The sequence below is a fragment of the Cydia pomonella genome, chromosome 8 (genome assembly GCF_033807575.1).
Source record: "Cydia pomonella isolate Wapato2018A chromosome 8, ilCydPomo1, whole genome shotgun sequence".
NCBI lineage: Eukaryota > Metazoa > Arthropoda > Insecta > Lepidoptera > Tortricidae > Cydia > Cydia pomonella.
This window is the reverse complement of record NC_084710.1, coordinates 21,767-33,597: the sequence shown is the minus strand read 5'-3', so window position 1 is coordinate 33,597 and position 11,831 is coordinate 21,767. Positions and strand designations below refer to the sequence as shown.

Genomic DNA, 11,831 nt, shown 5'->3' with positions numbered 1-11,831 from the left:
TTAGAAAATAAACTTTGCATAAATTTACAAACTTATTTTGTAGTGTATAATAAATACCTGAACACTGATAGCCAAACACGGTTTCGTAACATACAACACATAGTTCGCAAGTCCCAATTTTTGTGTAAACAGTAACCAAAATGTTTGTTACAGTTATGCAAACATTTCTTTCAGTGTATGTTATTTCAAAGTGATTGGGTTCAATTTTGTGTAATTTCTGACACCGTTGTACCCGTTAACATTACATACCGTGATATTTCTAGTCAAATGACTAATAATTTGGATTTGTAAAGTCCCCACTGATATAGTGATTTTACCACTTAACACGTTTAAGTCACATATGAACTTGAAGCGCTTCTAGTTAAGTAAGGCGTAATACTACTACACTGTAAATGATTTTATAGACGATAGAGATGCCTTTAATCCGGTAGCTTGATTTCGACAGGATGATAACAGTTAATTAAATATTGTTTTCTTTTCATTGTGAATTAAGCATGCTAGTGTCCAGTGGAATTGACACATGAGAACATCATGCTCTCGATTTACAATATTGTTTAATTTAGTTTTAGTTTTTCAAACGTGGAGACCTTATACATCTCAGTTTTATTTTGTGTTTAATTTGATTGTACCTACCTACATTTTAAACTATTCTGACACTTAGAGACCTTTACATCTCTAAGTAAATTTAAACTATTAATTTTGTGTAGCCATGCCGTCTTTTATATAACATACAAGCACAAAATGTGTCTCACAGCTACATGTTATTACTACTTAAATATTAATATAGCCCGTTAGCTTGAACATGTCATGCTCGCGTCAGTCTTTGCTTACGGCGGCGTCGTCGATCGGGTCGCCACTTTCCCGAATGAAGGTTGAGGGAGGCGACGGCTGAGATACGCGTCATACTCGTGAACCGGTCTGTTTAAGCTAACTTTATTTTTGAGTATAATTACAGTGAGATACCTCAGTCGGTTCTCGTATGATTCTTTTATCTTAATGAATGTTTTAATTATAGAGAATTTTGACTCTTGGAGACCCTATACATCTCTAAGGATAATTTGATAAACTATATAATCATTTAGGTCTGACACTTAGAGATATATGTACACCTCTAAATCATTTTAGATTTTTTTTGTATCCGCTTGTTTTTTTTTCGTGTTTTTGTAATTCGACATTTAGAGACTTTATACATCTCTAAGAAATAATAATACTTTAGTTTGCATTAATATTTTCAGTTAACTGTATTTAATAATAGTTGATGTGTTTGTTTTTGCTTGTATATATGTAAATTCCATGTTGACGTGTAAAAGTGCCCTTGTGGCCTATTTGCTGAATAAATGTTGAAGTTGAAGAAGTTGATCTACGTAACAAGGAAACACCAGATACAAAATATTGTGTTTAATTATAATAAATATGCATTAACAACACCCTACCATTTGCACTTAAATAATAAGATAATCACAACTTGACGGTCCCGTCACCGGACTCTCGCGGGTCCATAGCGTACTACAGGCTCCCATAGGCTCCTCCTGGATTCTACGGGCTCCCACAGGCTCGTATAGGATTCCACAGGCTACTACAGGTTGGCGAGAAAGTGCCACTTGTCCACTGCAACAAATAAATACAGATAATAAATTAATAGTTTAAAAAACACTAGAAAAACACGCTTTTATAAATGCACGTAAAAACCAAAAAGACCTTTCTCACAAGTGCAAACACGACTACGATACGATATTCCATCATGGAATGCCAGTGCCTATCTCCGGCTCCATCATCAGACCTTGAAACCTAATCGTGGTCAAAGTTCATTACAAGACTTTTCTAATAAATCCAAACACATCTATGATACGATGTTCCATCATGAAGTTCCAGGTTCATATCCTCCGGCTCCATCATCAGATCAGTTCGACAGTACCATATTATTGTATTGTCATCAGAACTACATACAGCTGCCAATTCTCATGACGCTACGATCCTTGGAAGATGGTTAAATTAGTCACCTTAGATTCCATTACATAGTTAGTTACATACAGGTCGACCTAATAAAAGCGTGTTTACAAATACAGCTGAACCCGATAAGTTCAGAACAGTAGCTACCAGGTACTATAATTATTACAAGACTTACTTTATTTTATAACCGTTTAAAACGCGCTGTACTCACCGCTGGGCGGCACTGACTGTGGCAGGGAACGTGGCGGCGCCTTGGCCAGCACGGCGGCCGCCTCCGACCGCTCCACCTGCCCCGGGGGCCCGACTGGCGCGCTGTACTCACCGCTGGGCGGCACTGACTGTGGCAGGGAACGTGGCGGCGCCTTGGCCAGCACGGCGGCCGCCTCCGACCGCTCCACCTGCCCCGGGGGCCCGACTGGCGCGCTGTACTCACCGCTGGGCGGCACTGACTGTGGCAGGGAACGTGGCGGCGCCTTGGCCAGCACGGCGGCCGCCTCCGACCGCTCCACCTGCCCCGGGGGCCCGACTGGCGCGCTGTACTCACCGCTGGGCGGCACTGACTGTGGCAGGGAACGTGGCGGCGCCTTGGCCAGCACGGCGGCCGCCTCCGACCGCTCCACCTGCCCCGGGGGCCCGACTGGCGCGCTGTACTCACCGCTGGGCGGCACTGACTGTGGCAGGGAACGTGGCGGCGCCTTGGCCAGCACGGCGGCCGCCTCCGACCGCTCCACCTGCCCCGGGGGCCCGACTGGCGCGCTGTACTCACCGCTGGGCGGCACTGACTGTGGCAGGGAACGTGGCGGCGCCTTGGCCAGCACGGCGGCCGCCTCCGACCGCTCCACCTGCCCCGGGGGCCCGACTGGCGCGCTGTACTCACCGCTGGGCGGCACTGACTGTGGCAGGGAACGTGGCGGCGCCTTGGCCAGCACGGCGGCCGCCTCCGACCGCTCCACCTGCCCCGGGGGCCCGACTGGCGCGCTGTACTCACCGCTGGGCGGCACTGACTGTGGCAGGGAACGTGGCGGCGCCTTGGCCAGCACGGCGGCCGCCTCCGACCGCTCCACCTGCCCCGGGGGCCCGACTGGCGCGCTGTACTCACCGCTGGGCGGCACTGACTGTGGCAGGGAACGTGGCGGCGCCTTGGCCAGCACGGCGGCCGCCTCCGACCGCTCCACCTGCCCCGGGGGCCCGACTGGCGCGCTGTACTCACCGCTGGGCGGCACTGACTGTGGCAGGGAACGTGGCGGCGCCTTGGCCAGCACGGCGGCCGCCTCCGACCGCTCCACCTGCCCCGGGGGCCCGACTGGCGCGCTGTACTCACCGCTGGGCGGCACTGACTGTGGCAGGGAACGTGGCGGCGCCTTGGCCAGCACGGCGGCCGCCTCCGACCGCTCCACCTGCCCCGGGGGCCCGACTGGCGCGCTGTACTCACCGCTGGGCGGCACTGACTGTGGCAGGGAACGTGGCGGCGCCTTGGCCAGCACGGCGGCCGCCTCCGACCGCTCCACCTGCCCCGGGGGCCCGACTGGCGCGCTGTACTCACCGCTGGGCGGCACTGACTGTGGCAGGGAACGTGGCGGCGCCTTGGCCAGCACGGCGGCCGCCTCCGACCGCTCCACCTGCCCCGGGGGCCCGACTGGCGCGCTGTACTCACCGCTGGGCGGCACTGACTGTGGCAGGGAACGTGGCGGCGCCTTGGCCAGCACGGCGGCCGCCTCCGACCGCTCCACCTGCCCCGGACTACCCGCAACTGACACATTCATCCTGCACACATGACACAACTTTTATGAAATGAACAAGGAACTCGCAAAACTTGTTTTTATTTATATAAGTATGTATATCGTCGCCTCAGCTCGTAGCACAAGCATTGCTTAGTTTAAGGCTAGGTTGTTTTGTGTAAAGTTGTGCAATTTGTGCCCAAACATTTATTTGTTTATAATTTATTAAACAGCAAGGCTCGACTGACTGACCATCGGTGGACCCGTCTTCACAATAAGGTTTACAATTTATCCGTTAACTGTGTAGCAGGTCGAACGTTGCAGGAAGATAAATGTGTACATTAAAACAGGATTTTTATATTCGATCGCACACGTTTCTGCTTGATAAGAATTAGTTGCACGAAGAGTGGCGAAATGCACCAAGGTCGACATCGGGCTGGAGCATCGCTCGTCAACTGTTGGCGGTCAAAGAGTCAAGAAACAACGAATAGAATAAAGTGTCAGACAACTCACTTGTTGATGTCGGTGGCGTCGGACACGTTGCCGGCCACCAGCTGGCGCCAGAACTCGTGCACCTGCCGACACAACGCCGGTTACATACAGCCGACACGACGCGGGTTACACACGGCCGACACGACGCGGGTTACACACGGCCGACACGACGCGGGTTACACACGGCCGACACAACGCCGGTTACATACAGCCGACACGACGCGGGTTACACACGGCCGACACGACGCGGGTTACACACGGCCGACACGACGCGGGTTACACACGGCCGACACAACGCCGGTTACATACAGCCGACACGACGCGGGTTACACACGGCCGACACGACGCGGGTTACACACGGCCGACACAACGCCGGTTACATACAGCCGACACGACGCGGGTTACACACGGCCGACACGACGCGGGTTACACACGGCCGACACAACGCCGGTTACATACAGCCGACACGACGCGGGTTACACACGGCCGACACGACGCGGGTTACACACGGCCGACACAACGCCGGTTACATACAGCCGACACGACGCGGGTTACACACGGCCGACACAACGCCGGTTACATACAGCCGACACGACGCGGGTTACACACGGCCGACACGACGCGGGTTACACACGGCCGACACAACGCCGGTTACATACAGCCGACACGACGCGGGTTACACACGGCCGACACGACGCGGGTTACACACGGCCGACACAACGCCGGTTACATACAGCCGACACGACGCGGGTTGCACACGGCCGTCACGACGCGGGTTACACACGGCCGACACGACACGGGTTACACACGGCCGACACGACGCGGGTTACACACGGCCGACACGACACGGGTTACACACGGCCGACACGACGCGGGTTACACTACACGCGGCCCGCACGGGGTACGATGGAGATGGCAAGTGGCCGTTCCCGTAAATCCGACATTCAGTAACAGCCGACTCATATTATGCACAGACTATGATCAGGTGTCTTATAAATATAAAGGAGTTATAATTGATTACAGCGTCATTCAGCGTTCAGTAGCTGTACTATGTAGATTCGTGTGTTAGGCGAGCTTTTGTGAAATAATGAAAGTCATAACACCAGCGAACGAAAAAAACATATTTATTATCAATCGCTGCATAACACAACCGCGCACTTTGTTAAGAAAGAGACCTCGCTTTCTTGGTATTAGTCCCCTTCCCATCTTCTTCTCATTTGTTTGTTCAAAAATTACCTACAGCATTCCACAGAAGAGCATTCCGTCTACTGATATGTTAGTAAATTCGACTTCGGCACGAGTTGATATCGATCGCTCGCGAACATCTTTTTTAATTTATTTATTCAAGTGAAAGAAAATTACAATTTATAACTTCTATAAAACTCGGGAAACTCTTACAACTTAACCTACTTATGTACTCAAATGTAAGAATTCAACACTCGTTTATAAATTTAACATTATAATCAGTAGATAACATTATAATCAGTAGATATTTAAATGTATAATTGTTGGTGCAATAAAGAATATTTACTTACTTACTTACTTAAATTACACAACAAAGAAGCATGCTCGTAGGTAGCTAATAAGTACTAATCCACGGGGTTTATTTTAGCTAGCAACTGTGTTTATTTTAGCGAACATTTCGAGCAATTCGAGAAGAGAATTTCGGTTGCTCGAAATGTTCGGTTCTCGGTGTTCACGGTAGACGTTCAGGATTGACATTCAGCGAAGCGTACCTCGTCGATGACCTTGTAGGCGAACTCCCGGTCCTTGGGCTCGGCGTCGAAGGCGAACTGGTTCTGCGGCTTGCCGTCGGGCACCTTGTAGAGGCGGAACCACTCCACCGTGGCCCGCAGCAGCCCGGGCAGCGCCCGCTCCACGTCGCCCGCGTCGCGCAGCGCCGCGGCCAGCGGGTCGCGGGCGTCTGCCGCCGTCACACAATACAATGCACACTCGACGGGCCGGGGCGAGCGCGAGGCAGGTGGAACCCACCAATTTACAATTCCATTCCACAAATTATCAACAAAATTATGGGAGAAATGGCGGTGGAATGTGAAGCCTGGAACGGCCCCGACCACTCCGCCAGTAGTGTGACGATAACTTCTGTTTAAGAAGCCGTCTGCTGACATGGTCATAGTTTTTGGATTAAAAGTAAATTAACTTCCAACTGCAACTTAATCTTAAAACTTCCTCAGTTGGTAAAGATCCCGGAGTCGCGAGTTTGAGTCCGATCTGAGGTAATTTTAATGCATTATTTTATTTAACAAATAAAATTAACAATAGGCGGTCACATTTTAGAAAGTGTTGTTCCGTCAACATTTTGTTTTCCCCATTTTTGGTAAAACTTTTGTGCTATGTACCTTTCTTTATCACGAACACGGGCTAAAGTACAGAAAAGGCCGTACCGATAGCGATCAGCTTCCAGTCGGTCTCGCCCTCGTCGATGAGCGCCAGCGTGCCGAGGATCTTGACGGGCACGACATCCCCTCGACTCGCCACGCGGGTTCCGATCTCGATCACGTCGATGGGGTCGTTGTCTCCGCGCGCCTGCGTCGCGGGGTCCACGTGCGATGGGTTCTCCCACGTCTGTCGAAACACGTATTATTCGTGAATAAAGATTTTATTGACAAAAATAAAAAAGAAGGTTTCTGGAGTCGAGATGCTTGCACATCAGAGATTCTCACAAAAAGCAGCTTAACGGCCGCACACGACACGAGTCATGTTGGAACACGTCCTTAATATCGTATCGTCGACTGCCTTCGCTGTTAGGCGTAACTTTCTAATCACCTCCACCGAGTCACCGGTAAGGTGTATGTTTGCCATATAAAAAGTGGAATATCCTGACAAAAATCTGGACCCTAAAAATCCTGATATCAGAGAACTTTTTTTTATCAATTTTTAAGGAATGGGGTTTCGTCACGCAGTGACGACGTCACCCCTGTATTGAAATCTACAAAATCACCTACACTACTACACTACTACTACATTATTTTTAAATATAAATTGCACATCATCCTGGCCTCGTCCGATAAAGGCGATGCCAGGAAGATGTTGCAACTACCCATGTTATTAGAATTGTAACATGCCATATCACTCCTCAGGTTGTCTATCAGGTTGAGTATAACTCAGAGAGCCATGGAAAGAAGCATCTTAAAGAGAAGAAGAATCGACAAAATAAGTAACAAGGATTTAAGAGACAAAACAGGATTTACTGATGTGACATACAAAACAAAACAACTGAAATGGAAGTGGGCTGGACATACTATTAGAGGAGGAGATAAATGGAGCAAAATTGTAACACTATGGCATCCTAGAGGACATAAAAGAAACAGAGGTAGGCAATTTAAAAGATGATCCGATGAAATAGAAGACATGGCTGGAAGGACTAAAATATGGACCAGATTAGTGCAAAATAAGGAAGAGTGGAGAAGATTGGGGGAGGCCTTTGCCCAAAGGCACACAGAATCGGTTATCGTAGATTAAGGAAAAACTATAGATACAGTATAAAAATGTATTTCTGATATGAGGCTATAAATATAAATAATATATAAATATATATCACTCCTCAGCGCCTCGTTGCGGACACATTCCTGACATCAAAACATGGTGGACATCTTCTACTTTGTTATACTCTGGGCAGTTTGGTAACACAGCTAATTTCATAAGGTGCTCGAATTTGTTCGATGGAATATGTCCGGAACGAAGCCTGAGGAGTGCTACTACCTGTTTCCTGCTTAGCCTTTTGTCAAACCATAGGACATGAGGAGGCTGACATTGAACTATTCTGTACCAGATTCCTTTAGTAAGTGATCGCTCATCAAAATACTCCTTCCAAACCTGCCTGCACCTCCTCCTGACTTTACCCAGTACTTCGCTGTGAACTGGTAGACAACGGTATGGAATACCGTCCGATATTGCAAGTTTTGCTGCTCGGTCAGCCTCTTCGTTACCCATGATACCAACATGAAAAGGTATCCATTGTATAATCACTTCCCTATTTAGTGTACGAAGTCTACTGATGGAATCAAGGATGGTGTAGGCTATCGGATGCCCTCGACTGCTCGAGGGTAACCGAGCCAAATGTGAAAGGGCACTCTTTACGTCTGACAAAATTACACATTTGTTGTGGTGTATAGATTCTACATATTATAACGCTTCGGCTATGGCGATAAGTTCACAATGCATAATAGATATATCACCTTGTATGTTAAACTTTCCCCGGAAACCTAGCTGAGGATCAAAAAAAGCCACCCCACATCCTTGTTTCTCCTTGGATCCATCAGTAAAAAGCTTATACGATGAGCTATACTTATTTTCTAGGAGATCATTACATAATCTATACAAATCTACTTGGTTTACATGATTTTTGGCAGTCTCCAAACCCTCTACAAAAACATATATATTGTTTGACAAATCATAGCTGCTTATCCAACTGTTCATAGAGTACATAGGTAATTGTTCATGTGATTGTACTGGGTTGTTGCAAAATTGATTATAAGTTTCAATAAGTAACGGTTTGTTCTTTGTTCTCCAATACCTATCTTCACATGCCTTATTTAATTCTTCCAACACATGCATTTCCCTCTTAAATAAAACTTAGCAGCCAGGTATTTCCTCCTTATGAAAAGTGGCTGGATGTACAGCTCACTTTCCATGGATTGGGGTACTTCTTATAAACCCGCCAATAACCCGCATGGCCTGATTTTGTACTTTATCCAGTTTGCATAAATGGCTTTTAACACTAATATCGTACAAAAAACAACCATAGTCCAGTCTACTGCGAAGGATAGCGATATATAGACGCCTAAGATGGGTAGGATGGACACCCCATCTCGATCCAGCAAGAACCTTAAATACATTCAGAAACTTTAATGTTTTATCACGAATTTCATTTATGTGTCTACCCCATTTTAGGCTTCTGTCCAACCACATACCTAGATATTTCACACTATTCACCTGTTGTACCTTATTCCCATCTATTTCCCATTTATTCCCATCTATTATCTAGAGGGCAGTTCTACAAACCGAGCGCCCTTCGCGGCGTCTGCAGGGCCCGGACCCTAAGGTCAGTAAGTCAGTACCTGCGGCAGGGCCCCGTAGTTCCAGATGTACCCGTGGTGCGGGAACACGTTGGCCACAAAGCGCAGCGCGCCCTTCTTCACGTCCTGCTTGATGGGGTTGAGCGCCTCGCCCAGCGACAACTCCATCTTGGCGTTGCTCCAGCGGGGGACCTGCAAATACAACATATTTCATAACCTGTCTGTTCAAATTAAATGTAACAAGTACTGACGTACACGTACGTAAACGTCCACAGGGCTGCATCGCACGCATCGCCGCATCGGACGCTTGCACACAACGGATTTTAGTATTTGTTGTATAGAAAGTCACACAATTGCCTCCATTGATCCGATGCGCGCGATACGGCCCTGAGGACGTCTACCTTAAAGGCACAGCTTAAAATAAAAGGGCCGAGGGACTTACCTCCACAACCATATTGACAAGGCGCTCGGCTTTGTTGGCCCACAGCGGGATGTCATGCAACGGAGAGATGGGGCCGTTTTCATCACCTGACAAACATTACAAACGTTATAGGAACAAGTAATGTCCAGATTTGCAAATATGGAATACACAGTATACATATTAACAACCTTCAGCAAGAAGGAGTTCTAGTTCCAGTGGAATGGACTGAATAAATTAATCGACTTGGTATTTTTTGCAAGTCATGTTTTTGATGGCATATCACTTCTTTTGTAGATAGTCCTACTTTTTTTCCTTTCCGGTACCTTCTACTTCTTTAATTGCATTATACATATACAGATACACTGATTCATTCTCTGCAAAGGTAACTTTGTAATCCTATACATTTATATCTAGAAAACTGGACCGCAAAATATTTGAGTTTTTTAAGCTTCTGTCTGCTTCGGCATCAAAACTCTAAGGCACTTCACCTTAGAGTTTTGATGATCGGTCAGTTAGTGAGTGACAAAATTAAGAAACTCTGACTAGTTATAATTCTTAACCTACTGGTTCAAATTGAATGAAATTTGAAATATACTGTATACAATGCCTACTTGGTTACTGAAAATTCAGGCTTCTAGTTTTATCCACTACAAAATAAAATTATAGAGGGGTCGAAAATGACCTGAACTACTTCGAGTAAAGGATGGTAAGGCAGTGCCTCTTTTTTGCTTGACTTGGAGATTTGATTGTTTTATTATTTAAACAGCATTCAGAAATCCACTTATCCTAACATACCAGTCATCTGTAGAGAAAAGTGACCAAACTACCAAACCCCCCCCAACCCCTGCATATAAGTTTGTATGCAAAGGTGCTAAGTGAATAGTATTGCTGACTGTACATAACTAACTAAAGTTCCCTGTTTTCTTATTACAAACAAGAAATAAACTATGCTGCAATGTATATAAGTTGTTGCAAAAAAATGTTACCGTAACACCATCATAAGTAAGTAAATAACAGATTATAATCAAATCATTGATAAATACATGTTAATCAGAGTTAATATTTCATCATAAAAAAGCCTTTCAAACATAAACATGATAAAACTGACACTATCTAATCTAATTCAATCCAATCCCTAAAAAATATGTTTTAAAGAAATCTTGTTCCCAACAGCTGTTAGGAGAAATGTAGTCTAATGGAATTTAAAATCATGCCATAGTATAGGCTATACTGCAAAGCCCCACAGGTAGCCAAAGGTAATCGATCAATAGTAATGCGCTAAACTAGCTATAGCCCATTCATCAGTAGCCATTCACTTGACGTCAGCATTATCCCACCGTAAATATTTAACCAGCTGTCAACTTGCGCTCAAGGTCGAGCATGGGATGCAGCAGAATATAGGTCATATTCTGCAGCACTTCCTCATATGTAATCGTTCTCAATTCATTTAGAAAGCGAAAAGTTAAGTCAATGTCACGTCAACCCGGAACAAGGAACCACTTCCACGTGGGCACTCGAGATAAGTATCGTTATCGGACGTCGGCGCGGGTGACGGGCACACTCACGGAAGAAGACCCGGTAGTCGGGCGAGTACGCGGAGCCGCGCTCCTCGGCGGTGAACATGTTGGGGAGCGCGCACGGGGCCGCGGCGCTGCAGAACTGAGCGGGAACGGACGCACTGACTCTGCGGAGCGACGCGATACCGACACCCGGCGCGAGCAGCTGAGCTACGAGTGACAGGAGTCGCGGCCCGCGAGCCGCCGCGCAACGTGCCAGTGACATCTTGCCGATACTGGCTAATCCTACGTGGCGCGCGTTCCGTTACACTCACGTCACGCGATATGTTATGTAATCTTATCAACAATTCATTTGTAGAAAATAAATCAAACACGATAAAACTTGGACAAATATAATTTGTCTTATATAAATTATAAAACGAATGTTTGGTATCAGTTCCGGAGATCCGAAGTAATAGGTATGACTGAATTTAAAGATTCCGAACCTGACTTAACTTAAAGATTTAAAGTTCGTTTGGTTGTGCACCTAGAAAAGGACAAAGTGAGGAGTGTGTCGGAATAAACAAAACATCATATGTTCATAGAAATTTGTCAATAATGGTGACATTCCACAGTTTGTCATTGCAAATGACATGCACAGCTAGCTTGCTCATGCTCCGACTATTGGGAGTTCGCAACTACTGGGGAGCTGTGA

The 11,831-nt window shown here is 46.9% G+C and overlaps 1 protein-coding gene across 1 annotated transcript; it reads right to left on the bottom strand.

Annotated features, from left to right (window-relative positions):
- Positions 1-1,383: 1,383 nt before the first annotated feature.
- Positions 1,384-11,425, bottom strand: LOC133520343 (uncharacterized). The gene is made up of 8 exons (XM_061854716.1): positions 11,186-11,425; positions 9,642-9,727; positions 9,242-9,391; positions 6,566-6,746; positions 5,897-6,084; positions 4,182-4,243; positions 3,605-3,714; positions 1,384-1,608 (listed from the first exon to the last, which is right to left on the bottom strand). The coding sequence occupies exons 1-8, from the start codon at positions 11,400-11,402 to the stop codon at positions 1,577-1,579; spliced, it is 1,026 nt and encodes a 341-aa protein (XP_061710700.1). The 5' UTR covers positions 11,403-11,425; the 3' UTR covers positions 1,384-1,576.
- Positions 11,426-11,831: the final 406 nt, after the last annotated feature.